General features: G+C 53.9%; 6 protein-coding genes across 6 annotated transcripts; 3 read left to right on the top strand and 3 right to left on the bottom strand.

The window, feature by feature from the left end:
* Window positions 1-239: 239 nt before the first annotated feature.
* Window positions 240-2117, top strand: EsH8_VI_000272 (putative tyrosine protein phosphatase MIH1; the record flags this gene model as incomplete). Its single annotated transcript, XM_083271525.1, has 4 exons — window positions 240-481; window positions 544-611; window positions 673-898; window positions 959-2117. The coding sequence occupies 4 exons, from the start codon at window positions 240-242 to the stop codon at window positions 2115-2117; spliced, it is 1695 nt and encodes a 564-aa protein (XP_083126699.1).
* Window positions 2118-5885: 3768 nt separating this feature from the next.
* Window positions 5886-7592, bottom strand: EsH8_VI_000271 (CwfJ C-terminus 2-domain-containing protein-like protein; the record flags this gene model as incomplete). Its single annotated transcript, XM_083271524.1, has 2 exons — window positions 5886-7512; window positions 7576-7592. The coding sequence occupies 2 exons, from the start codon at window positions 7590-7592 to the stop codon at window positions 5886-5888; spliced, it is 1644 nt and encodes a 547-aa protein (XP_083126698.1).
* Window positions 7593-7920: 328 nt separating this feature from the next.
* EsH8_VI_000270 (armadillo-type protein) lies at window positions 7921-15869 on the top strand (the record flags this gene model as incomplete). Its single annotated transcript, XM_083271523.1, has 2 exons — window positions 7921-9299; window positions 9350-15869. The coding sequence occupies 2 exons, from the start codon at window positions 7921-7923 to the stop codon at window positions 15867-15869; spliced, it is 7899 nt and encodes a 2632-aa protein (XP_083126697.1).
* Window positions 15870-16155: 286 nt separating this feature from the next.
* On the bottom strand, window positions 16156-16689 carry EsH8_VI_000269 (DNL zinc finger-domain-containing protein; the record flags this gene model as incomplete). The annotated part of the gene is made up of 1 exon (XM_083271522.1): window positions 16156-16689. One exon carries the CDS (start codon window positions 16687-16689, stop codon window positions 16156-16158), a length of 534 nt encoding a protein of 177 aa, XP_083126696.1.
* Window positions 16690-17400: 711 nt separating this feature from the next.
* On the top strand, window positions 17401-20271 carry EsH8_VI_000268 (Cullin; the record flags this gene model as incomplete). The annotated part of the gene is made up of 3 exons (XM_083271521.1): window positions 17401-17475; window positions 17773-20042; window positions 20097-20271. The coding sequence occupies 3 exons, from the start codon at window positions 17401-17403 to the stop codon at window positions 20269-20271; spliced, it is 2520 nt and encodes an 839-aa protein (XP_083126695.1).
* A 3014-nt stretch (window positions 20272-23285) lies between these two features.
* Window positions 23286-24447, bottom strand: EsH8_VI_000267 (uncharacterized protein; the record flags this gene model as incomplete). The annotated part of the gene is made up of 3 exons (XM_083271520.1): window positions 23286-24021; window positions 24148-24241; window positions 24426-24447. The coding sequence occupies 3 exons, from the start codon at window positions 24445-24447 to the stop codon at window positions 23286-23288; spliced, it is 852 nt and encodes a 283-aa protein (XP_083126694.1).
* Between the last annotated feature and the right edge of the window lie 1917 nt (window positions 24448-26364).

Here is a 26364-nt window from a genome sequence, read left to right as displayed (position 1 = left end):
ACTCGACCACCACCTCCTCGACGTCGTCTTGATTCCCCCATTGAGTGGCAAGGATCGAAAGTAAATAATCATAGGAAAAAGTCTCAGCATTCGTTTACTCGAGGCCTTTCCACGATTGTCCCTCTTTTTAATATCACACGTCACGACATATCGAGTATCGCCTTCGACGCAGCACTCACCACCACCACCACCACAAAAATCACCACTACGACTAACACCACCACCGAACACCTGCAATCATGGAGTCATCTTCGCCCTTGGCGGCTATGCACCGTCCCATGGCGGTTCCCTCCTGGGGAAACAAGGATCTCTTCCGCCCTCGCCCTCACACCTTCACTGGTGGGGCAGGCCCGGTTAGCCTGCGCGAACAGCTTCACCGATCCAACGACTACTTCAACGTGAAGGACGTCCACGGCTCCTCGCCTGCCGCCAGCCTGGCCGCCGACCTGTCCCAGAACTTTCGTCTCGACAGCGAATCGAGGTGGGATAACATGCATGGCCCTCTGATTTGGACCGCAATTGGCTGACCCCCGTCTCGTTTAGCCCCAAGTTCCCGACGCCTCGTCGTGCCTTGTTCACGTCCAACATCATGGGCGACATGGATTCGCACGGTTAGCAATTGCCTCGGCCTGCACATGAAGAAGGGTCGGCGATGCTGATTATGAGACTTAGATTATCTGACGACGCCTCCCCTGCCCGAATCATCTCCTGCTCACCTCAACGAGATGATGGATGTCTCCCCGCTGCCGCACAAGCTTCCGTTCATGACCCAGATCGAGATAACGTCACCGACTCCGGGATCGACGCCCTGCGGAGAGGACGACGAAATGATGCTGGACTCGCCAGCCCCCATTCCTCGGCAAGCGTCGTTAGAGCCGCCCAAGCCACTGGTAGCCGAGTAAGTTTGATTGCCACATTCCTCCTAGCTCAAGGGGTCGCGTCTAACACAAGGGGGCAGACGAAGAAAGCCAGCTCCGCGCCGGCCTTCCCTGACTCGAATGAAAGGCTTCTCGACTAGTGGCGTTCCCGGCCGCTCCAACACAGACAACCAGCTCCCCGCTTTCCGATTTGGTGAGAACCGATTGACACATATGAGCAGCGCCCTTTCCTTGGGAGAATGCTTTGAGTCTACATCACCTCCTCAGGAACGACGACCTCAAACTGCGAATAGCCCTACTCCCGCTGTGCCTGGTGCCATCCGTCCTCGTCCCCAGTTCTCTAGCCTCTCTGGAAACCGCAGCAGCCCCTTCGGCAGCAGCCACGGCCGTCGGCCCGCAAATCCCTTCATGCGTCCCCGCAAGCAGTTTCGCCGCTCCCTGAGCATGTTCGAGCACCCCGGCGACGTTGTGAAGTCCAAGTCTGAGGGCGGCGACTCCTCTCCCACCACCCCCGAGTCCCACGCCAGCATGGATGCCGACGATGTCCAGGAGCCCATCCTGCCCCACTTCCTGGCCGAGGACCCTACCGATACCATCCCTAGGATAACGAGGGAAACCATGGTTCATGTTTTGGACGGAAAGTACAGTGACAAGTTCGATCAAAAGATGGTTATCGACTGCCGCTTCGAGTATGAGTACGACGGTGGCCACATTGACGGAGCCGTCAACTACAACAGCAAGGACCTCCTCGCCTCCCAACTGTTCCAACACCCCATGCAGGGTCGAACTCTCCTCATCTTCCATTGCGAATACTCTGCGCACCGCGCCCCCATGATGGCTCGCCACGTCCGATCCGAGGACCGGACTGCCAACGCCGAGCACTACCCGCGACTTACATACCCTGACGTGTATATTCTTGAAGGAGGATACAGCGGCTTCTTTGCCGAGCACCGCTGCCGGTGCTATCCTCAAAACTATGTGGAAATGTCCGACGAAGCTCACCAGCGCACATGCGAACGGGAACTGGGCCGTCTCAAGAACCCCCGCAAGGGATTCGGCAGAGCTCAAACGTTTGCGTTTGGCCAACGCGAGTCCTGCGTGGACCAATCACCCACAGCACCCTCGCGCCCCAACGGTCTCAGACCTAGCATCAGCTTCCGGCAAGATCCCATCGCCATGATTGGCAACTCTCCAATCCTCGGCGAGCGATGCCATGCACGACGCATGGCGTCTTACTAGCTTACAACCCGCATAACCACCACCGCACCCCCACTGTCTGCTGCACATGTGGAGGGGCAATCAATCTCCTTGCCCGGCAAGGGGGAATGGGGGGGCCTCCCCGCAGGCCCCGACGTCGTGTCGTCTATTGCTGCACCCTTTTTGTTTTCATCGGGTACCAGTTTCGTCGATTACCTCTCGACGTCCTAATAGGGCGAACAACAGCAGCCTGACTGTCGATTTCACGCGCCTCTTACTGCACATGCTCAACCCTATTCAATTCGACTGCCTATATTCCGCCTTACAATCCGGACAACAACAGCAGCTAACGCTCACGGCCGCGATGACTTAACTATTACGCTAATAGAACTCGTTATGAGCACCTGAACATACACCAACAACAACCCGGCACTAGACGCATTGGCATATTGTCTTTGCACCCGCCTCGACATGGGTTGTTCGGAGCCCATCTTGGATCTGGCATCTCTGGGTGGCTCCTGTCAGCATTTACAGCATTTGTCCTTTTGTCCTTTTTCTCATTTCTTTTGTCGGTTTTTCTGTATCACTTCGACGCTGTCGAGTGATGTCCACCAAGGCAGTCGGTCTCGATGTACACGATACTCGTCTCCACACATATCTCGGAGCGGTAATTCGGACCACGCTTGGTGGATTGTTTTCCTTTGTCCTCACTCGGTCACTTGACCATCTTCACCTGATACCAAACCTTTCTATCCAACCGCCGGATACCCGACATCCTTGTCATCGGATGGCACAAGACCACGACTCACAGACCTCTCGACACCAATTCCCTTTACATTATTTTTCAAAACAACGCCCCACGGACCACCTGATGGCCGCGCTTGTGGAGGACTACACCTCCTGTGTATATTGTAGGAGTAGCTGCAACAGAAGCACGCGACGGCGGAAAAGCTATGGCGGATGAAAAGCAGTTGCTTGTGGATGCCTTGTAATATTGGCGATAGGGGGACAGCACTGCAAGGCTTGGAAGCTGCGAGCGCATTACGCATGGGTGAATCCATGCTCTTCTGTACAGTACTGGCATCAAAAGAAATTGCCAAAACAAAATGGTCCATGGTACGATCATTCTGGGCTAGCTCATACTTGATTGAATGAAAATACACACAAATCAAAAAACACGCTCACACTTTGACTTGTACACGTGCTCGAAGCGGTTGGGATGATGAGTATGCGCGCGCGCACGCGAGCGCGAGCGCGTCTGTCTGACCTTTCTTGGGATGTTGAGATTAAGACGGTATTAGCCACGTCTGTGCAACCCGGAGGTCCCAGCTCTCTCACGCTGTCCATCCCAGCATTACGTCGTAGGGTCCGCGACCATGGTTTCGAAACAACACCACGGGCCATCATGGAGGGAAAAAAACACCGTTTCTTTTTTGCTCTTCTCCTCGTATTGGGCGGTCCATCTTCCTACCCATAACCTTGCGCACTTCCCCACCGTCAAGTTTCACGACTCACGTCAGCTTGGACGAACCGGCCGAAGCAGAGACGGGATGGACTGATGGGGGATTGTTCCATGGCCATCACCCTCTCTTGCGTGCTTTACAGTTCCCTCGCCGTTGAGGTGTGCTCGGCCTCGGTCCTGACCGGCGGCCACCACCCTCCCCCTCCCTCCCCCCCTCCCTTCCAAGCTTGTTCGGAGGTTTACCTCTCGAGGATCGCGCTAGGATCTCAACTCTCGTGCCTTTTCCGTTGTGGGAGCTAGTCGGCGTCCCATTTATTTTTTTATTTTTACTTTTTGGACAAACCCCGTCTGCCGAACATTCTAGCGCGAGATGGGGGTGGCTCTGGCGCCGCGGTTGGTTGTTGCACAACACACTCACACATACTAACACACACACACACCCTCTCTCTCTCTCTCCATCCCTCAGTGGAAGTCCTTTTTCCCCCCTTCCTTTTCTTCCTGTCCGTGTCCCATCAGAAGATGTCTGTCCGTCCGTTGTTCCGCCGCTTCGGGGCCGAGGGGGGGGGAAGAGCCAGAGCGGGTGAGCGAAAGGGAAAGGAAGGGGGACGCTGTCTGAGGGAATTCTTTTCTGGAAAATGCCACGTGCTGTCGCATTCGAACTGACCTTTCATAACACAAGACATACACACACACATCCACATATACACACGAGATGATGGCTCGGGTGTCAGGATGGTGGTGTTCGTCCTGTTTCGGACGGCCGACTTGTGGGGTCGTTGTTTTTTAACTCTAGATGTCAAGGGTCTTTTGCTGTCTCTCTCTCTCTCTCACCCTCCCCCCCCCCCCTTGTCCTCTTTGGTAGCCTTGCTTGAGAAGGTTGAGAAATAAGGGAGGAACCGTACTTTGACGCTAGTCAATGAAGCCTTCAAAGGGACAGCGCTGTGTTTAGTGCGTTCTGGCATCCGTAGTGCGCGACTGGGTCTGGCCGTTGTAGCTATTGTTCGAAGCCAAGACAGCAACTCGAGCGCTGGCGAGGGCGTTCTTTGTTCCTATTCTCTTCCTACCCCCTTCTTCGCAAAGCCCGCGAACGCGAACATGAGCTACGGAAGAGCCGGACGTCCTCGTGTGTCCCCGCTCCCCACCCTGCCCTCCCCTCTTCCGCAACGTTTCAACCTCTTCTTTGACCCGGACGGGAGGGCACAGCATGAGAAGAAAGGTAGGTCACATAGAAGACGTTTGGGGGAGGCTTGATTTTGGGCCGAGGGGGGGGGGAGCTCGAGATAGGTAAAACGTGGCGTTGCGACCTCCCCGCCGCCCGCCCGTTTATGCCATCTCCGCCATTACTTTAAGTCGAGACATTGATGAAAGAGAAACTGCGTACGTGGGGCTTCTTTCCAATGGGGGCGGTTTCGTTTCTTCTTCTCTTTTAACCTAGTGCCGTCTCAGAAGTGTCTCTCGGCCATGCGCATTATCCGTTTTGTCTGCAAGGGAGCGGCGGAAAGGGAGGGATGGAGGAGGGGCGTATGGGAAATCCACCCCCAAAAAAAATCTTGGGATTAGTACGTTCTTGGCCATCGCGATTAGAATTTTTTTTTCCCTCGAGTGCGTAAATTTCGTCTTATTGTTGGGCAACGGGCCAGGGAACGAACGGGCGGGATGGATAGAGTGAGGTATGACGAACCAAGTCTCAGCCTCCCTTGCGGAGCCTGCACCGTAAGGGTTCCAGATGAGAGCAAGACAGGCAAGCAAAGACGATAATGTGCGTTGTTTTGACTCTTGCCAGGGAGAGAGGCGGCTCCAGAGATCTCGGGTTATTTTGATATCCCCCAAAAGCCAAGCCCATCATCAGCCCCCTTGTGTCGTCCCCCTGGCTCACGGTTGCTAGGTTGCAAGGTTGCATCGATCGAGGGACGATGCGATGGACGAGTTGCTTGGATCAAAGGGAACGACAGCAAGCACGGAGCTTGACTGATATGCCATGTGAGAATGAGGATGTGAAACTCTCTTGGCAGGACAAGGTAAGACCACGTGCAAAATACGGGTGATCTATAAACCGATTCTGAAACTTTTTGGTGCCTATCTGCGCCTATCTTTGACGGTATGCCCATGCCCATAGATGATAAGAGCAGGATTGCCTGTGTCATATATGCCCATGTATAATGATGATGAGAGCAAAGCCAACTCAGATACAGCCTAATTCCGGCCCTCTGTCCTTATGGCAAGAATATGCAGATAACCTGGGTATTTCCCAAACGCCGCCCATGCCCAATGCCATGTAAGAAGATGAAAAGCGATAATCATAGCTCGCCAGAGACAATGCCCTCGCCCTGCCTCTCGAGTCGTGCCCATCACTGGAGCGCAAAGTCCCACTCCTTGAAAGCCGCCCGGAATGCCTCCACATCCTGGGTTTCCTCTTCATTCGTCTGCACGCAGTCCTGCCACACGAAGCGCTTCTCAAGGCCAAGGAGCTTTGCAACGACCTTGCGCGGATACTGCAAATCGAAGCGCATGTTGGGATCAAGCTTCATGACGAGACTGGAGCCCTTAATCCTGTCCTCGCCGTCGTCGGCCCAGATCCAGATGCGGAAGTAGTCACCGAATGCGCCCTGATCCTCATATGAGAGCTCTCGGCTCTCAAACTCTGGGTACTTGAGGTTCTCAGCCTCGACGCGGAAGCCGGCTTCGACGAGCCCTTTGTAGACAAAGTCGGCAGGAACAGGGTGGAATTGCCAATGGGCGTGGATATTGCGGCCGCGGCTGATCTCCCAAGTGATGGCGCCTAGTTTGTGGTTTGACTTGGTCGATACCATTGCTTGAAGTCCTTCACGGAAACGAACCATCTCCTTGTGAGTTCTCTCGGCCTCCTCGGGGGTGTAGTTCTCGACGCCGGAGTGGTATATGGTAGGCGTATGCGCCAGAGGAGTGATGATGATGTGGCCAGGGAAGCCCAGGCCGTGCGCATCGAACGTCTTGGGCGTGGCAAGAGGGCCCTTGGCAGTAGCAAGGTAGCTGTCTTCGCCGACGGTGCAGACCATGTGGGTGTCCAAGTTTGGGTTGCCCAGACAAAAGAAGCAGCGATCCGGGCCAGGGGGAGGAGAGTGACGGCGACGCTTGTTTCCACGACGGTGATGGCGGCCGTCGTCGTCACCATTCGCAAAGCGGCTGTAGGAGCCCTCCTCTTGTGCCTGTCGCTTCTGCTTTCTGGGACCGAACGGGGTGAAGGTTGCGCCGGCGGGGCGCTCAACGGTGGTCTCGTTGAGCGTCAGAGTGAACGCATACAACGCCTTCGCCTTGGCCGCATTGCCGTAGGGCGCCATAGAAATAAAACGAGTGACCGCGACATCTTCGGCTCCTTCCTCGATTGGGTGAACGAAGGGCTCACGCTCGTAGAAGAACTCGGTGGGGGAAGCAGCGAAGTGATACCGGGGCTTCAGTGTCGCACACAAATCCGCGATTTCCGCGGTGCTCTCGATCGCAGCCTGGTTCTCCGGGGAAATTGCGACCTTGGAGCCTGCCCAAACGCCTGCCGGCCAGACAGACGTCAGCAGGACGTCGGCCTTGTTCGCGCCCTTGAGCGACTTCGCGTCGTCCGAGGTGTGGTAGGGCAGGTGCTGCTCCTTCGATTGGCCTCCTACAACATCCGTATCGAGCTTTCCGCCAAGTGCAACAATTCTGACGCCTTCCGAAGTCTTGGTAATGCTACGCTTGCCGAGGAAGTGGAGGTTTTCGCAGATTTCCTCGTCGGCCTCGATCTTTGCGATGATTTGCGGAGGAAGGGGCGTAGTCCCAACTGTGAAGTACGTAGGCAAGGGCACCTTGAGTTCGCCGCTGAGAAGGGAATCGACAGTTTTGTCATCGTCGACACCAAAGAGGTTGCCGGTTATGATTGCGAAGCTAAAGTTGTTCTTGGCGTGCAAGGTCGCGAGCTTCGCGAAGGCCGGCTGCAGCCCGCCATTGAGGCTTCCTAGAACGATCCTGGCTTTAAATTAGCTTCTGTGCAGTCTCTGATTGGCGCATGGCTATAAAAACAGTACTTACACCTTGGGTGCAGCCATTGTGCCTTGTTTGATGGTTGCTCAAGCTGGTAGGCTGCTGCTGTTGTTGAAAGAAGCTTGGAGAATGGGAGGAGTGATGCGCCTGAAAGATGCGCGATGAAGCAATGTGGGGCAATTTTATCTACAAGCTAAGTGATTGGCGATGACCCATTTTTGATAGCCTTATCGCCTTATCGTAATCGGCCGATCTTCAGCCGGCGAAAAAATGTCCAAAAAATTTGGCCCAGCTCGAGAGTTGGCGGGGGGACTTTTTTTTCGCGATCAAGCAGTGAAGCTGGGACGTAACCAAGACAGGTTTTTGCGCACTCTACCTGTCAACGTGCCCAAGATGCCTTCCACTTCATCTGGGCGTATCACAAAGCCCCGAAAGGGCAAGTTTTCGACTCCCCATCAAAAGAATCACAGGTGGGAGTCCTTCACGACCAAAGTCTCGAAATTGCACTCGCTCGATCCCCTGCGAAAAGTCCGTCGACACGATCTCGATGCCGAAGACCTCGAGTCAACGACTTCCTACTTCCGAAATGGCCTGGACAGATGGGGTGAACTCAACATATCCAAGGGTTTCAGCGATCTCAAGAGGCAGGTCTTGCCGTTGAGCGAGAGTTTGCCCCAGATTTTGCACTTCGAGGAGAAGATTTTCGGATACCTTGCGGAATCGCTTGAGAAACAGGAGAAGGAGGCATTGGAGCCGCAGTTGGAGCTCCTCACAGCATTTGCGCATGACATTGGTACGCGATTCGAAAAGTACTATGCGAAATCCCTGGATCTCATCATCGCCATCGCGGGCAAGCCGCAGGACGCCGACGTTATTGAATGGACCTTTGCAGCGCTCGCCTTCCTGTTCAAGTATCTGTCAAGGCTTCTCGTGCCCAACCTGCGGCCAACATACGATGTCATGGCGCCGCTGCTGGGAAGGGCTCGCCACCCTCCTCACATTGCCCGTTTTGCCGCGGAGGCAATGAGCTTTCTGATCAAGAAGGCCGCCGCGCCCGCTTCCCGAGAGACCGCTCTCGCTGCGATTGTCAGCCATGCGAGGGACGATCTCCGGAACACTGTCGGAGAACGCCAATTCCAATTATATCAGGACGGCCTTATGACCATGTTCGCCGAGGCCATGAAAGGTCCTGGCCAGACAATCCACTCGACTGGGCCGGCTCTCTTCACATCTTTGATGAAGGCCATACCTGAGACGGAGGCAGATCTAACACCGACTGCAACCTGGACCGACCTCGTGTGCGGCGTTTTGACCAGTGTAATTCATCACTCCAACGACAAGGACCTCTCGGCTGTCCTCGAGGCGATGCAAGAACAAGTCCAGTCAGCCTTGGAAGAGCCCAAGCCAAACAAGTCATGGAGATTTGTTCCGTTAATTAGGGTTCTTGGTACAGCTGCAGGAGTCCGAAGTGGTTCCCGAATCAGCAACTGGACTGCCCTCGTAGAGAGCTTAACCGCAATGCTGGACTCGATGGCACAGTATTCTCCTGAGGTGACAGAAGACAAGCTGGGTCTTGTGTGGAAACACGTCATTGTTAATGCTGCCATTGTCTGGCACCAAGCACCGATAGATGCTCTGATCCCTTCGATCAAGGATTTCATGACGGCTCTCCAGAGAGAGCGACTCATGAGATGGTACATTCCGTTCTGTGCCTACTTCTCAGACCTCGACTCCCAACGGTTCCGAAGTCTTTTCCAGACGTACTTCCAAAGGTATGCATTATTATATAACAATGACTTCTTCTGGAGCTAACAAAAAGCAGGTTTATCGTTAGTCACTGGTCCGACGGCCGGAATGAAGACATGTTGTGTGTTTTCTTGCCGCGTATGGTCCAATCCCGAAGCCTGCCTTCGCCAGGAGACAAAGAGACATGCAATCTTCCGCGGAGCTGGCAGGACCAGATCGTGTCGAAGTTCGAACGCCTCGAAGCATCGCCGTTCCCCGAGCGTGGAGCGTACGACAAGGACCCTCAGACCTGGCGCGATAGATGTTTGCCGAAATACTCGGCTTTGTTGGATCTCCTTTATTCCACGACTGTTCATCCCTCAGCGAACGCCAAGATCGCAGAGCTCTTGCTGAGGAAGCTGAGGCTCGCGCTCAAGCCATCCTCCACGTTGGCATCTGATGAGGTCCATTTCAGTATCAGCCAGGGATTCCACGCGTATCTGCGCATGAGCAAGGCTGCTGGCCCGGTTGACCCTGCCTTGAACCCACTACTCCGAGCTGCCCTACCCCGATTCAGCCGTTCAGTGGGCTTTTTGGAGGCATATCTCACATACACTGAGGCTACCCGAAACCAACCCCAGCCTGTCGACCGCCAGAGCAGTGATAGCAGCGAGGGTTCGGGAGAAGAAGACCCTGTCGTCCAGGCCCTCATTGAGAACCTTTCAGCTCCTTCGCACGAGCTTCGCCTCGCGTCTCTCAAAATTCTTCAGCAATTCGAGTCAACACCGGATGAACTCCAATGTCACACTCTTATGCTGGACATCGAACAAACGCATATGGACCTTTCCAGCTTGAGAAATATTGCTATGCATCTTCGCAAACTCGGACAAAACTACTCGTCGTTGAGCGAGAATTCCTGGCTTCTCAAGGCAATTCCATCCTTCATGTTCGGCATGTTGACAGTCAAGCTCGCACCTTTGTGGGATGACACCATTACTGCACTCAAGCTAGTTGGCGGATCCAAGAATGGGGAGGAGACCATCACTGCCACCACTTTCAAATGGTTGGAAACCCCATCCCCAAGATGGTCTGGGCCGGGCAGCCAACCCACGCTTCAGGGCCGTCAAGCCATCACCGACTTCGACTGTTTACATGTGCAGAAGCTCTGGAAGATGGCCGACAAGGTGGAGGAGGTGGTCAACAACGCCACCGATCTTATGCTCCAGTCATTCGATGAGCAGCAGCAGGCTGTTGATGCCCACGCTGGCAATGCCCGTGCACAGGCACTGAAGGTTCTCACCGCAATGCCTCATTTCGCCGAGAAGCGTTCTCGCAAGCTTGTGCCCACCTTCCTGTCATGGGCTGCTGACGAGGACGATACATCCGACAGCCAAGATGAGGAGGAGGCCCAGGCCAAGGGAGAAGACTGGTCGCTTCAAGATCGCAAGGCACTCATTGGCGTTTTCGCCCTTTTCGTCAACCCGAAGGTGCTCTATCAGAACGAAAGAGTATACCGCTCTCTCCTCCATCTGATGGAGAATGGTGACGTGGAAGTGCAGAAGCTGGCCCTGAAGGCTATTCTCGCATGGAAGCAAGATGGTGTCCGACCTTACCAGGAGAACCTGGAGTATCTTCTTGATGAGGCCAGATTCAAGAACGAAGTTACTGTCTTCCTACAGGGCGAAGACACCATTCGGCCCGAGCACCGGGCTGAGCTGATGCCTGTCTTGCTCAGACTCTTGTATGGCCGGACCATTTCAAAGAAGGGTGTTGCTAGCGGCCGACATGGCCTACAAGCCACTCGTCTGACCGTGCTTAGAAACCTGAGCGTGGATGACATGGGCAGCTTCTTGGACATCGCGATTGGCAGTTTGAAAGGGGCTCGTGTCATCGATGATTCTGGTTTCCGTACCAACTTGTTTGACCGGGAAATCCTTCCTGTTCGCAAGCAAACTGGTTTCATGAACATGATGCTGCCCCTCATCAACGAGCTTGGCGCTCATGTTGGGCCTTACGTCGAGAGACTGCTCCACCCTGTTCTATACTGTCTCATCTTTGCTTGCCGACGGCTTAAAGAGTCTGTTGCTGAAACAGATGAAGAGACCGAAGAGCCGAACGAAGCATCACAAGAGTCTTTACTCAAGACGATTCGAACAACGGGCTTGAAATGTTTGATTTCCTTGTTCCGCAACACGCAGGACTTCAACTGGTCCCCGTACTCCGAGCCCATTGTCACTGAGGTCATCACCCCCAGAATGGAGAAGCTGCCCATCGAGACTGCTCAGTCAGTATCCAGCATCATGCAGCTGCTATCAACTTGGTCTCAGCTTCCTAAAGCCGCGCTGTTTATCTCCATCAACGACCAAATCTTGCCAAAGGTCATTGAGTGCGTGTCGGTGCCCAAAGCGAAGGAGACTGTCAAGATTTTTGCCTTGAGCATAGTCCGCAGCCTGATCAAATTGGCACAAGCCCCTGCCGAGGAATCTGAGTTTAATGAGCTGATCAGGGCCGAGCTTCTGGATACCAATATGGAGATGATGCTCAAGACCATCACCACCACACTGGAGACCCAAACCATGAGCAATGAGCTGCTCGAGGCTTGCATCGAGACTATCGTGGAGCTTTCTCCGCTTGTTGAGACCTCTGCAAATGTACATGAGACATTGAAAATCTCGACTTTCCTCCTCAACCAGCCGCCCAGAAGAGTCAATCCCAGAGCCAAGGGCAAGATCCTGCTCATCCTCGAGCGCTTCATCACGATTCTCGGCGCTGCGGAAGCGGAAGAGAAGACTGCCGATATTGCAATCTTCGAGACTCTGTCTTCCCTTTTCAGCTACTTCAAAGACAGGGATAACAGACAATCTTTGGCCCGCGTTCTCGCTGCTCTCGCCGACAAGGACGATACTCTCCAGGAAGTTGCCGACCTGTGTGGCGCTCTCAATTCTTTTGCGGCAGACCGCATCGATGAGCCAGACTACGACAAGAGACTGGTGGCTTTCAATCAGATTATTGGCAAGGAATCCCCCTTCACTGTCAAGCAATGGCTTCCGCTGCTGCACAACTTGATCTACTACATCCGCTCAGACGAAGAGTTTGGCATTTTGGCGTCGAACTCTGCCGACTGTATCCGGAAATTCATCAGGGAGGCTGCGTCCTGTATGGATGAGACTTCGAAGGCAGGGTTTGATTCTCACCTAAAAACCATCCTGCTGCCTTCCATCTACACTGGAGCCCGGGAGGAGTCCTCCACCGTCAGACGCGAGTATCTGAGGGTCTTTGGCTATCTTCTCTCGCAGATGCCAACCTGGGGCCCTGTAGCTGACATGAATGGCCTCCTGAGTGGCGAAATCGACGAGGAAACGCCTGAGCTGCCCTTCTTCTTCAACATTCTCAGCCCTGCAACCTCACGGCAGCTGGAAGCTATCCGGCTACTCGAATCTGCCAATGATGGCGCGGAGATTGGTAGTCAGAACCTTAGTCAGTTCTTCATCCCTCTTCTCGAACACTTCATTTTTGGTCGTGCCGAAGGAAGCGATGACCAGGGTTTGGGTGCTCAGGCAACGACTGCGATCGGTAACTTGGCTCTGTCTCTGGACTGGAAGCACTACCGCGTAATCATGCAGAGGTACATCAGCTATGTCGAGTCAAAGCCCGACAATCAGAAGCAGGTGATTCGGCTGCTTGCCAAGTTCAGCGATGCCCTCATCCTTGCTGTTGAGCAAAAGGGCACCGAGGCAATGCAAGTGGATGGTTCCGAGACGACCTCGCCTGCTGCCAAGAGACTCGTGACTACAGTTCCTGTGCAAGAGAAGCTGAGCAAAGATGTTGTCAACTTCTTCCTCCCTTCATTGATCAAGCATCTGCACGAAAAGGATGAGTCTGAGGTCAGTTATCGTGTGCCTGTTGGTGTCATCGTCGTCAAGCTTCTGAAGCTCCTGCCGACCGAAGAGATGGGCCAAAAGCTTGCAGGTGTTCTTACCGACATCTGCCACATCTTGCGCAGCAAGACTTGGGAGGCTCGTGAGATGGCTAGAGACACTCTTGTGCAGATCGCCTCGGTTCTGGGTCCGAGCTATTTCGGCTTCATCCTGAAGGAGTTGCGCGGCGCCCTCAAGAGAGGCTACCAACTTCACGTCCTGTCCTATACCCTCCATTCGATGCTTCTCAAGGTCATCCCAGAGTTCCAGCAAGGTGATCTCGACTACACTCTCTGGTCTATTGTGGCAGTCATCATCGATGACATCTTCGGAGCAACTGGTTTGGAAAAGGACGCAGAGGAATATATCAGCCAAATGAAGGAGGTCAAGGCAAGCAAGAGTCAAGACTCCATGGAGCTCATTGCCAAGTCAGCCTCTATCAGCCAGCTCGTAGTTCTGGTCCACCCTCTCCAATCTCTTCTCTTGCAAAAGGTTGATCTCAAGTTGGTTCGCAAGATCGACGCATTGTTGGCAAGAATCACCGCCGGTCTCTTGCAAAACCCCGCTTCGGAGAGCCGCGATACTCTGATCTTCTGCTACGAAGTCATCCAAGAAGTTTATAAGAGCAAGAAGCCCGAGGCTGCGCCTAAGATCGATTATCGCCTACGGAAATACCTCTACCAGAAGGGCGTGAAAAAGGACAACCACGGCACTGCAGGCAAGTACACCTTCAAGCTGGTCAAGTTCGCCCTCGATGTCCTGCGGTCTGTTTGGAAGAAGTACGACAGTTTGCGCAACGCGGCGAACATTGCCGGTTTCGTGCCCATCCTCGGTGACGCCATTGTAGGTGGCGAGGACGACGTCAAGGTTGCTGCGTTCAAGCTTCTCGCCGTTCTAGTCAAGGTGCCCTTGAACAACAACGACGACGTTCAGTTGTACAAGGTTGCAACCAAGGAGGCCACAAAGAGCATCTCGATGTCAACCTCGACTACTACGGAGCTTTCGCAGGCTGCCCTCAAGCTGCTCTCTGTCATACTCCGAGAGCGAAAGGACATTGCCGTCAAGGACGCAGCAATCGACATGCTGCTCACTAAGCTCAAGGACGACCTGACGGAGACTCTCTACCGCCATGTTACCTTCAACTTCCTGCGCTCAGTGCTTGAACGCAAGATTGAGACAGCGATCGTCTACGATACGCTCGACTACGTGGGTACTGTTATGATCACCAACGACGACAAGGACACCCGGGACCTGGCAAGAGGAGCGTTCTTCCAATTCCTTAAGGACTACCCGCAGAGAAAGGCCCGCTGGGTGAAGCAGCTCAACTTTGTTGTCGCAAACCTGACCTACGAGCGTGAGGGTGGCCGCCTGTCCGTTATGGAGGTGGTCCATCTGCTGCTCATGAAGTCTGCGGATGATTTCGTTCAAGAAGTCATTTCTACGTGCTTCTTGCCTCTTGTCATGGTGCTGGCCAATGACGACAGCGAGAAGTGCTGCCTCGCTGCTGGCGAACTAGTCAAGGAGATGTTCCGAAAGGCCGACAAGGAGAGAACGCAGAACTTCATGACGCTTCTCCGGTCGTGGATAGAGCAAGAAGACAACCTCGCTGTGAAGAAGCTATCTCTGCAAGCATTTGGATTCTTCTTTGAGGCCACGGAGCCGTCATCCAAAACCAAGAAAGAGTTGGAGTTGGTGCTTAGCAAGATAGGAGAGATTGTCGGAAGCGGTGACATTCGCGTTGCCGACGAAGAGCTCATCAACACGGTTCTTCGTGATGTTCAAGTATTGACGGAGAAGTACCCAGCTAGGCTTCTCTCCTCAGATGCTCGGGAGCTTTGGGAAGATGTCCGCGGCTGCCTCGTTCACCCTGAAAACTCAGTCAAGTTGAGCACCGCTAAAGTGCTGAGTTTGATGCTTGCGGATTACGCTGGAAAGTCCACGAAGACAGGAGAAGCATTGAAGGGATCGCATGGCCTGGACCTTGAGATTGAGGACATCGAGGAGCTCGTCAGGCTTACACTGTTCGCCTTGAGAACACCCGAAATCGACGACGCCCTCGCCTCAGAGATCACGCAAATCCTGATCTATCTCGGCCCACGTTTACCCGTCAAGGTGCAGAGCGTACCCGAAGCAGACACCTTGGGAGACCGAGACGAAACCGCAGCCGAGGAAGACAGAATCGAGGAGCACCGCAAAGATCTCCAGTACCTGTTCTGGAAGCTCTCCTCTATCCTGCGAAAGGATGTCCGACCCAGGTCAACAGCCATCACCCCGAAAACGGTTGCCATGGAGGTGTTGGAGACAATTTGCCGCCGGGTGCCCCAAGAAAACCTCGAGCCCTCTTTCAAGACTATCCTGTACCCTCTCCAAAACCTCACGGATCCTCACATTCCGGTGCCTTTCTCAACGGACGAGCTCTTCAAGACCAAGCTCGAGACGCTCAAGACAAGAGCGCATATCCTGATGGACTCACTCCAGAAGAAGTTCGGCACTGCCGAGTATACCAAGCAGCTGTTGTCTATTAGAGAGGAGGTGCGGACAAGGAGACAGCAGAGGTCGAGTAAGCGGAAGATCGAGGCCATCGCGCAGCCGGAGAAGTACGGCAGGGACAAGAGAAAGAAGACGGAGAAGAAGAAGGAAAGGAAGAAGGTCAGAGGCCAAGAGTACAAGGTTCAAAGACAAGCCTACTCGCGGTGGTAATCATCCAAGTTTGCATGGGCAGGCGTTTTCGGCAGGGAAAATGGTGTGCGGGTTTAAAAGGTGTATTTATATAGTACAAGGGTAGACATCACCCTTTCATATGTTAGATCTATTCTATTTTTACAAAAAGTCATGTGTTTTCGTCTTTCAGGAGTGATGATGGGTATCCAGAACGCCGTCCTCCATGCAGTCATTCCCCGGCGAACTGAGGCCGTTTTTGGTCCAAACCCGCCCACTACAAATAGCACAAGTGTTGTACAGTATTACAGTCTGGTTCAGGGTCAGCCTAGGCAGACCCCTCCTTCTTTCCCTCGGCAGCTTCGGCCGCAGCCTCGGCGTTGCCCTCGTCCGGGTAAAACTCGATATCGCCATCCTCGCCTAGGGTGCCTTTCTTGACCAATCTACCCTTCTCACGCATCAAGTCCTCGACAGTGATCTTTCTGTCGCCGAAGATTCCCAGGTGATCGCTGATGACGTGACGGTTGCGACATGAGGGGCAGGTGATGAGGACGGAGCCGTGGTGGTAGCCTTGCTTGGAGACCTTGTGTCGGGAGCGCGTGTCGCAGGGCACGCAGGTGAAGTCGAGCTGGTAGTGCGGAGAGGACTCCAAGCGCATCTGGGCGGGCGACTTTGTCTCGGCTTCGCGTGCATTTTTCGGCTTCGGAATGGAGTGGGCGAATCGAGCTGCGATAGTCGGTTGTAGAGGTAGTTGCTGGTGTTGGATGGCTTGGAGGATAGGGCTGCGCTTGATGGGCGATGCGCCAGGGCAAGCTTGCCGCAGCAGGGGTGTGAACTTTGTGAAAGCTGAGCGCGAGGCCATTGTGACGTATTTTGCGATATCTAGGAGCGCAGCTATTGACAGGTGAAATTGTGGTGGTGTTCAAAAACCTAGGACTGGTAGAAAAAGCTGAAGCTGGATTTGGGCTGGACTCGAAATGGGACTGGGAATGCCGTCACTTTATTTTTGGAGCTGTAAAAGATTGAAATGGGGCGCCACAGGTGGCGTTCGCTGTGGCAGGAGAGATGGACAAATCAAAATCCCAGAGTCCTACTATTCCCGGGTGACCCGTGTGGCTGCAACTGGGACGGGCGACTGAATTGATTGGGTCCGAGAAGCCGGTCGCACCTGCCGCCTCGTGTGGGTGTGCGCGCGGACCATCCCGGCCGCGGGCAGCGCAGCGCAGCCTTGCCTCTATCGTCTGTGAACTAGACATCTACATCTTTCCATTTGCGATGCCTTGTACAATATTCCGTCCCGCGACCCTCACTGCCGCGGAATCTGCCTGTATTTGCGAGGCCAACTACTTCTACGTCAGCTAGGCTAGGGTTTCTTCGCTTTTTCGGCTTCTTCTCAGACCACTGCCTGGCTCTTTTTGCGTTCCCCGGCCGCACACTTTCTTTGGAAAGCTACCCCGCCGCCACCGACTCGGGCTCCCAACAATAGCTTTCTTGACTTGAAACGGCCATCCACCACGATTTTTCTCCCTTTACGCAAGATATTCTTGACAAGCCATCCCGACAAACACACGCGATGATTTCTGGCAGAGGTGGAGGAGGCACGGCCATGCGGGCCGGTCGCATTCGGCCCCCGCGCCGTCCGGGACGAGTAAGTTGGATCCCCATTCCAGCATCAAAACATTGCTCTCTGGTGCAAGAGGAGCCGGTATCACTTGTGCCTCATGTTATGATGATCTCGGTACCGCCAGTGGCATTTATCCTGCCGCTTTGTTACCATGATTTTCCTTAGCGTTACCATACTGGTCTTCCCCAGACTTTTGGATCATCGTGGTCGAGTAGCATACTCGGTTCCCGCCCTGTTGCAAACCTCCAAACAGGACAGTTCGAGACATCATACCAGTCACAGACAAGATCATGTTCAGAATGAGCGCTAACAGGTCAAAAGCTTACGTCTGGCATCGATACGAGCGACTTCGAGCAGTGTTGGGAAACCCTGAAACAGGCCCTCACCGACATCCACAACCAGAACTGCAGTACCCTGTCATTCGAGCAACTTTACCGAGCTTCCTACAAGATAGTACTGAAGAAGAAAGGAGAAATGCTCTATGACCGCGTCAAGCAGTACGAAGAGCAGTATTTTTCTGAGCACGTCATCCCCGATATTGAGCGACTGGTCACGGCCAACCTAGTGAGCGCCGCCATGGGTGGCGCTGCTACCTCGGTCAACGAGCGGCGCAAGATGGGTGAACATTTTTTGCGAGGTGTTAGGTCCTCTTGGGATCATCACAACACATCAATGAACATGACGGCCGACATCCTCATGTACCTCGATCGAGGCTACACGCAAGATGCTCGCCGTGCATCCATCTACACGGCCACAATCGGCCTGTTCCGTGACCATATTCTCCGAGCGTCTCTGAGCTCGAGCGGACAATACACCGTATTTGACATCCTCAACTCGGTTATCCTAGACCACGTCAACATGGAGCGGGATGGCGACAACATCGACCGCCACTTGCTGCGGAATATTGTTCGGATGCTGGATTGTCTCTACGAGTCGGATGAGGAGAACGAAGCTGAGAAGCTGTACCTGACTACATTCGAGCCCGCTTTTCTTCAATCCGAACGAGAATACTACAAGCGCGAGTGTGAGCGGCTGCTCCGCGACGCCGATGCGGGCGCATGGCTACGACATACCCAACGCCGCCTGGTGGAAGAGAATGACCGATGCGACACCACCATCCACTATGAGACGAGGGAGAAATCCATCAAGGTCGTCGAGGAGGAGCTGATTGCAGCTCATCTTGACGACTTTTTGAACCTCGAGGGCAGTGGCTTGAAGTCAATGGTCAACTACGACCGCGAGGAGGAGTTGTCCATTCTCTATGATCTAGTGTCGCGAGTTGACCCGAAGAAATCATCTTTGAAGACGATCCTGGCTGCTCGAGTGGTCGAACTTGGCCTCGAGATTGAACAGATGTTGAAGGACACGAACTTTTCAGCCGCCTCTGCCCAAGCTGATGGGGAGGATATCGATGGTGGAGAGAAGGCCAAGGCGCTGAGCTCGTCCGCACAACAAACAGCCGCCGCGATCAAGTGGGTTGACGACGTGCTCAAACTCAAGGACAAGTTCGACAACATGTGGACAAAGTGCTTCCAGGGAGATCTCATTATCCAAACCGCCTTAACTAAGAGCTTCTCCGACTTCATCAACATGTTCACCAAGAGCTCTGAATACGTGTCACTATTCATCGACGACAACCTCCGACGTGGCATCCGAGGCAAGACCGAGACCGAGACCGAGGCGGTGTTGGAGAAGGCCATTACTGTGATCCGCTACCTCTCTGATAAGGATTTGTTCGAGAGATATTATCAGAAGCATTTGGCCAAGCGTCTTCTGAACAACAAGTCCGAGAGCCACGACGTTGAGAAGTCGATGATCTCTCGGATGAAGCAGGAGCTAGGCAATCAATTCACTGCCAAGTTCGAGGGCATGTTCAGAGATATGGAGTCGTCTGCCGAGCTTACGACAGGTTATCGGGACCATATTAGGGGCCTGGGCGACGTCTCACGCAAACAGATCGACCTCGGCGTCAACATTCTGACCACCAACTCGTGGCCTCCCGAGATCATGGGCCGCACGTCGCAGTTCTCTGATGGCGGGGGATGCATTTTCCCAGAAGAAATCAAACGTCTCCAGGAAAGCCTTCTCAAGTATTACCTCACCAACCGCAGTGGCCGCAAGTTGACCTGGCTTGGATCTACCGGTAGCGCAGACGTTAGATGCGTCTTCCCCGCCGTTCCTGGTGGTAAGGGACCGTTGTCGCGCGAGCGCAAATACGAAATCAACGTCCCGACCTATGGTATGGTTGTGCTTTTACTCTTCAACGAGCTTGAAGAGGGGGATGAGCTTTCTCTGGAAGAGATCCAGGCCAAGACCAATATCCCACCTCAAGACCTCGCCAGAACTCTTACTTCTTTGGCCATCGTCCCGAAGGCCAGAGTGCTTAGCAAGGAGCCCCCGACCAAGACGATCAAGCCCGGCGACAAATTCAAGTTCAACTCTTCCTTCGTCAGCAAGACAGTTCGCATCAAGGCACCCATCATTAACGCCACATCCAAGGTAGAGGGTGACGATGAGCGGAAGCAGACCGAGGAGAAGAACAACCAAACCCGAGCCCACGTCATCGACGCTGCACTTGTCAGAATCATGAAGTACGTTTCAGCGACCTTCCGCCTGCTGCGTTAAAATAGACTAACTGTTTCTAGGCAACGCAAGGAACTTACTCATTCCCACTTGATTACCGAGGTCATCGATCAGCTTAGCAGTCGCTTCAAGCCTGAGATCAGCCTCATCAAGAAGCGCATTGAGGATTTGATTGTGCGGGAGTACCTTGAGCGAGTGGAGGATGTGTCGACGCCGACGTACCGCTATCTTGCTTAGGGCACATCTGCTCAAGTCTCGGGATGATGGATATGATTTTCATGATATGGTTAAAAGACATTACGGGCTGCATAAAGGGGGGGGGTTAAAGGGTCTTCTTTCTCGGCATGGCGTTTTAAAGGTCGGCTCACTTGAGAAACCATGCGAATGTTTCTTTCGAAAAGGGATCATGGGGATCTCAAGGAGAGGTACTGAGCATTGAGCATCTCGTCTTTACATGGCAACACAGCAAACCTTCAGGTTCTCACTTGAGAGAGGCTGTTGGCCATTCGAATTGATTATACGCCGTGGATGTGGGGTCCACGGTGACTGTAAATACTTTGTTTCGCATGTACATAATTCCAGGGATACTTTGTACGGCGTTAAAGCTCTCGCCCCAAACAGTGGTGACCACTCAACGCGGCCGGCGCATCTGCAATCTCTACTTCTCCGCAGTAAGCGATCGAAATTGTTCTCGATGGAGTACAAGAAACATTGTAATCGTTCATTCGTGACGCTATGCAAGATGCCAACTCCTGCGGCTCTCTCTCACTCTCTCACTCTCTCTCTCTCTCTCTATTTATATATATGCTGTGTCTGTGGCTACGTCTACCTTGCACCGCAGTTTGGTTTTTTGCCCCCTCGAGATTTCGGGCGCGTAGACCTCTGAAACACAACTTGGTTGAGCATAGCGCCTCTGGTTTCGCCATCGTCTTCCGATGGAATACCGACGCCCCCCCATGCAGATTGACGCAAATTTGGGGCCCTCCCTCAGCTAATTTTGTAGCCCAGGATTAGCTCATGGGGATCCGCGGGAGAAAAAAAATTGAACCCCTCCCCCCCACGTGAGTTTGGATGAACGTAGCAGACGATAGACATGGACCCATGGGCGTGGTGCTGCCCTCCCAATGCGGTCGCCTATCTGTATACTGCGACGGGCTCTGGATTCCGTCGAGACTCACACCCAAGGCCTGGCGATTGACGTTTCCCTGCTGCGGGACGTAGCCCGAAACCAGACCCCGGGCTCGCCCCTCGTCGCACATGGCCCTGCCAAGGTTTCCAAATATCGATATAATGATGTTGAGGTGTCCTTGGAGGAGTCCCGTGAGGGAGGTTCGGCTTACATGAAGAACGTATCCACTCGCAACAAAAAGGTGCGGGTTAATTAGAGCCCACATGAGAGCCCATACACGGAGCCATTCAAGGATTGGTATTCGTAAGTCAAGTAAGCACGGATGGAAAAACTGCCGGACTGAACATACCCATTCTCCTCTTTTTCGCTCCTTCTTACCTTTTTTTTTCTCCTTCCTTGCATGATGATATAACTACTATAAAGTGGGACCAGGGAAGTCCGGCCACGGAACAAAAAGGCGTTGCCTTTGATATCGGTGAATGGGAAAGAGTCGATTCGTAAATTTGCAAGGACATTGCGTCCATTTTCTCTGCCGCTTGCGCGTATTCGTACGAAGGAAGCAAAACACGACACCGCGGCTGACACGTGGGCCTAGAAAAAAATGGGGGTGAAGGAAGCTCTTTGAAGCTTTCCGGCTTGTTGGCTGTGCTCTGGATAGCCCGGGATACGCGCGATCATGCCTTGGACTGGGCGATGTTCTCAGATATGAGACTTCGTCCATCTGTCTCTATAGTGAAGAGACGAGCTGCCCTATACCGTTTCCTTTCCCAACCAACCAATCTGCCGCCACTCAAGAGGCTGCCCTTGGGATACCTGGTCAACTCTTCTGTGTTGGAATCAGTCTTGGCCGATGGAGGGAAGTCCACCAACTTGTCGCGTGTTGTCATCGTGTCGAGAGCGAAGCCAAGCACGGCGGTCCCACCAACGCCGGAAACCTCAGAATCATGAACTCGTGGCCAAGATCGTCCCCTTCTGGGTTTGCTCGAACTACAGCAGCCGCCGCCATAGACGGGAAGCCATCAAACATTTTCCTCTCATCTCATCACGATCGACAAACCGTCGGCGATATTTGTGTTGTGCTGTGAGGTCGTCCTAAGAACAAGGGCGGCCGATTGGGATGATCGGCGCCTCGGAAAGGTCCCCTCCAGACGCGGCCACAACGTGCCATGCGGCGGGGGGGCCCAAGGTGGAGGGGGGGGGGGAGCCAAGGGGCAGGTGATTAAAGGCCGCAGGGCCGCATTATTTGCTGCAGGCGTCACCAATCATGATCGCGTGGGCATCTGCAGCAGGATGGAGACCACCAGATTGGAGGCTGAGCTGAGCACCACCACCGGCCAGCGCCCGTAAATCAGACCACCCCGTTTTTGCGAGTTCTCGACCGGGGGGCGCGGATATTGGGGACATAAGTTCCCAGCAAACTTTCGGAGCGCATGTCTTGGGATATTACGGAGTACGGGTTTTGGATGCCCGCGGTTGGTGTCGACGATGGGAGTTGTCGTGTAAGAGGGCGAAGATGGTATGAAAGGCGGGCCTGTCAAAGCAAGGCGAAGATCAGCGGCGTGGGAAAATGCCCCAGAATGATGGTGATGTGTCCTGCCAAAACGTAAGTTGGCGACATCAGGAAGGTACTTTGTTTTGGGTGTGGTCTTTTTTCTCTCATCGAAGAAAGGCAATGAAAAGGTCCCAATCGTGTCATCATTCCTAAAAGGCCGGTGCGGAAGCCGCCAAGAGTGCCCACCAGAAACGAACGTCGAAGTAAACGAAAATAAACCCCGGACAAGAGATGCAGAACGCAATGAAAACCTGAAGGCCGGACCACGACGCCAACGAGCGTCCAGACCATGGAAAAAGAAAAAAGAAAAGATCAATAAATAAAAAAAGATGATGAAATGACTCCCAGAGTTCCCAATGCCGTTTCCCAATCTCGATAATTACCGCCCCCAAATGAAAGAACGAAATCAGACCTTTCAAGGCCAACGCCGCTCCGTCACCCCGTAGATGACTTTTTATGCGATAAACTCCGGTTTTTTTTTTTTCAATACTCCAAACCTCCCCTGGCGTGGCGACACGATGCAGCGCGATTTCGAAGATGCATGCGTCACAGAAGCGCAGGCCTGTCGCCTCAAGCTTCTTGCTGCTTCTGCCGAAACTCGCGCCGCTCATCCTCACACTTGGTGCCGTCCTTGGGACACTCCCATCCGCTGTCGTCCACCTTGACCCTCTCGAGGCATTTTGTGCAGCGCCACCACTTGACGTATATTTTGCGCGACTGCAGCCATTCGTCCGTTAGGTCGTCGCTTTTTCTGATGACATCCTCCTTGTGGACGTCGATGAGGTGGATGCGGAAACGGTCTTTGCGGCTAAAGGCGTCGTTCCGGCGATTGCAGGCCGGGTAATCACAAAGAAAGACGCCGTCTTTTTCTTTGCCGGTGCCCGCAACGCTCTTGTTTCTTTTGCCCGCCTTCGCGCCCGCGTTACCTTTGGCGTTATCGTTACCGGCTGCATTATTCTTGGTGCTGATCTTTGGGCTTGGGTTACTGATGCTCGTGGCAGGTGTGATATCTTTGAGAGAAAGAGCGGGCGAGGGCTGGGTCTGGCTGTCGGTGTGGGCTGACTTGTAATGCCGGTCCAGGTCGAGTTTGCGCTTGAACGGCTTCGAAGGGCATGCTGCGGACAAGCAGGTCCATTCGATATCCTGTGCTTTCTGTATAGGGGACTTGCTTGTGGCAATGAGGGGTACTACGTTGGGTAATTGTTCCGAGGGCGCATGATGCTGTTGCAATTGCCAGAAACCTCCGTCGTCGGTCGGCACGTAGTCATATTTGGAGCAGTCAAAGTTGGCGTATGGTGTATCGGCCCTTTGCAGCGACGAGAACTGTCAGCGGGAGGGGAGCTTACGTAGGTAGAGCAGAGAGTCGCGCAAACAAACGAAAAAGGCGTCTCGGCGGGTCCATCGAGAAGAGGGCATCGTCGGATGAACTTACAATGGCTCGATGTTGGGCATATTCGCATTGCCTTTGCTCAAGGCAGTGTGCGGTCGTTTTGCGGCTGTTGGAGGGGCCATGATGGATAGGGTTTCTTCTTTGGGGGTTTAATCAGCGGCTGTCTCTCTTCCCCAGAATGCGAATCTGTCCTTTCTGCCGCCGCCTCGTATCGCCGGCCCTCGAGTGTCGCAACCAGCAATCGTTCGGTCGAAGGGGGGGAAGGGATGCAAACAACCAAGCAATCAATCAATTCGTGGGTCAGAAAGGACAGGACAGACCTTCAGGCTTAGCTGGAGGCATACTGTAGCGCAATCGCGCAGCAACGGACGGCCTGGTACTGCCAGAGGAGTCGTCTGTCAAGCAAGACCAGACAGACTACCGAGTCGTCATGAGAAGGCAAATAAATGGAGACGGGATGGATGAAGGAGGGAAGAAGTGGACGTATGGATCATTTCATACTGGCCTCGCCTCCAACGGGTAAGGACACGAAAGTGAGTTTGCGTAAAAAGCGGAAGGGCCTTTTTTGTTCGGTTGTCTATTCACTCGTGCCTCTGGGACCAGGAGATATTATTGCTTTTCTCCTCCCCCCAGGGCAGCAGCAAACCAACCAGTCAGCCAGGTCGCCAACCATCCCGAGCTGGGCTACCAACCAACCTTTGCAGGCTAGGTGAGAGAGGCAAAGCAGCAGCAGCAGCAGCAGCAGCAATCGGCCCTGGACCAGGACCAGGTCCGTGTTGAGCAAGGTCCAGGTTCAGGTACGGTGCCCGTACGTACGGCACATGCAGTACTTTCGCTTGTGGTGACTGGTTGAGTCGCGAGTGCTTGGAGCTCGCGTTGGAAAGGTATCTCTCAAGGCAGAGACGTAGCAACAGCAGCTTTTGCGACGGCAAAGCAACTACAATAGGACAAGGTACGTAGTTTGTTCATAGCAACGCATCTGGTGGGAGTGGCGGGGTTCACGCTGTTTGTCCAATCCCGGGGAAGGACGGCACGCCCAGTTCGGCGTCGAGCAGGAGGGGAGTGCCTCTTGTTCCGGGGGGTGGTAGGGGGTGTCAGGATGTTTGGGTGTGGCTCACGCCCCCAAGTCACTTCACTTGGCGGGAGTGAGGGATGAGATGTGATGGGGCAGCAGGAGCAGGAGCAGGAGCAATCACGACATGTACAGCTTTAGAGGGGGGGGGGGGGGGGGGGTGTAAGAGTACGGAAAGGAGAGAGATAGAGAGAGAGAGAAAGCGTGTATATGGGGAGTGTGGGATGTGCTGCATCAGTCCTGTTATTGTTGTTGCTACTGCTGTAGGGTATCTGTATGGCACCTTAAGGTGAGGTAAGTAAGATATGGTAGGTAGGGTATGTAGTGTACGTCCTGCGTTGAGATGAGAATAGAAATAGCAGCAAAAAGTTGCCCCGTCACTCATTATCCGAATTGATAAAAGAGTTGGGATGGAGGGGGGGGAGGGGAGGGGGTGAGACGTGCAAGGATGAAGGACGTGCGTGTCCATCCCGATAATCGACGACCACTATCGGGCCCGTTCGAAATGCCTGAGACGAGGCGAGACGGATTGCTGAACATCTTCTGAGAGGATGACAGCGATGAACCACAGTGGGAGGTGATGTTGGTAGCAATTTGGCACGGATACGGGAATGCAACTTCCATGGACGGACGGATCGCTAGTGTGAAGTACAAGGTCAGGGGGGAAGGTAAGCAAGCATAAGTCATCAGCGCACAACAGTAGCAGTGGCAGTAGCAGCAGCAGTAGCAGCAGTAGCGGCAGCATCCTGGGGTGAGCAGGTATCGGTACGGTACGGTACGGTTTCGAAAGTAAGTTACGAAAGTGAGGGAGAAGAAGCAAAGAAAGAAAGAAAATGGGCAGGTCGAGGCAAGCTAAGGTAAGCTTGCTTGCCTGCTTTGCCTCGCTCTGCTTTGCTTGCTTGCCTGAGGTGAGCTGTTGAGTGCTGACCTAGGTGTGCTCGCAGCTTCACCGCGGCCACCGTGGGTCGCTTGAAATCCTGAGTCAAGGACCTGGCCCTGACCGAGTGGACACGGCAAGATGACCAAGCTCCAACAGTTCTGTGGAGTGTGTGGGGCTGCTGTGTCATTGGTGTCCAGTTGCATCCCGGGCTTTCCAACTCAGGTTTGTTTGTTGCGCGGTGTGTTGTTGGTGTGGGCACCGACCGCCCTGCAAGTATCATCAGGCTTCGGAGGCGGGCACGGCGAGA

The sequence above is a fragment of the Colletotrichum jinshuiense genome, chromosome 6, assembly GCF_051148585.1.
Source record: "Colletotrichum jinshuiense chromosome 6, complete sequence".
Taxonomy (NCBI): Eukaryota; Fungi; Ascomycota; class Sordariomycetes; order Glomerellales; family Glomerellaceae; genus Colletotrichum; species Colletotrichum jinshuiense.
This window is presented reverse-complemented; position numbering and strand designations above follow the sequence as displayed.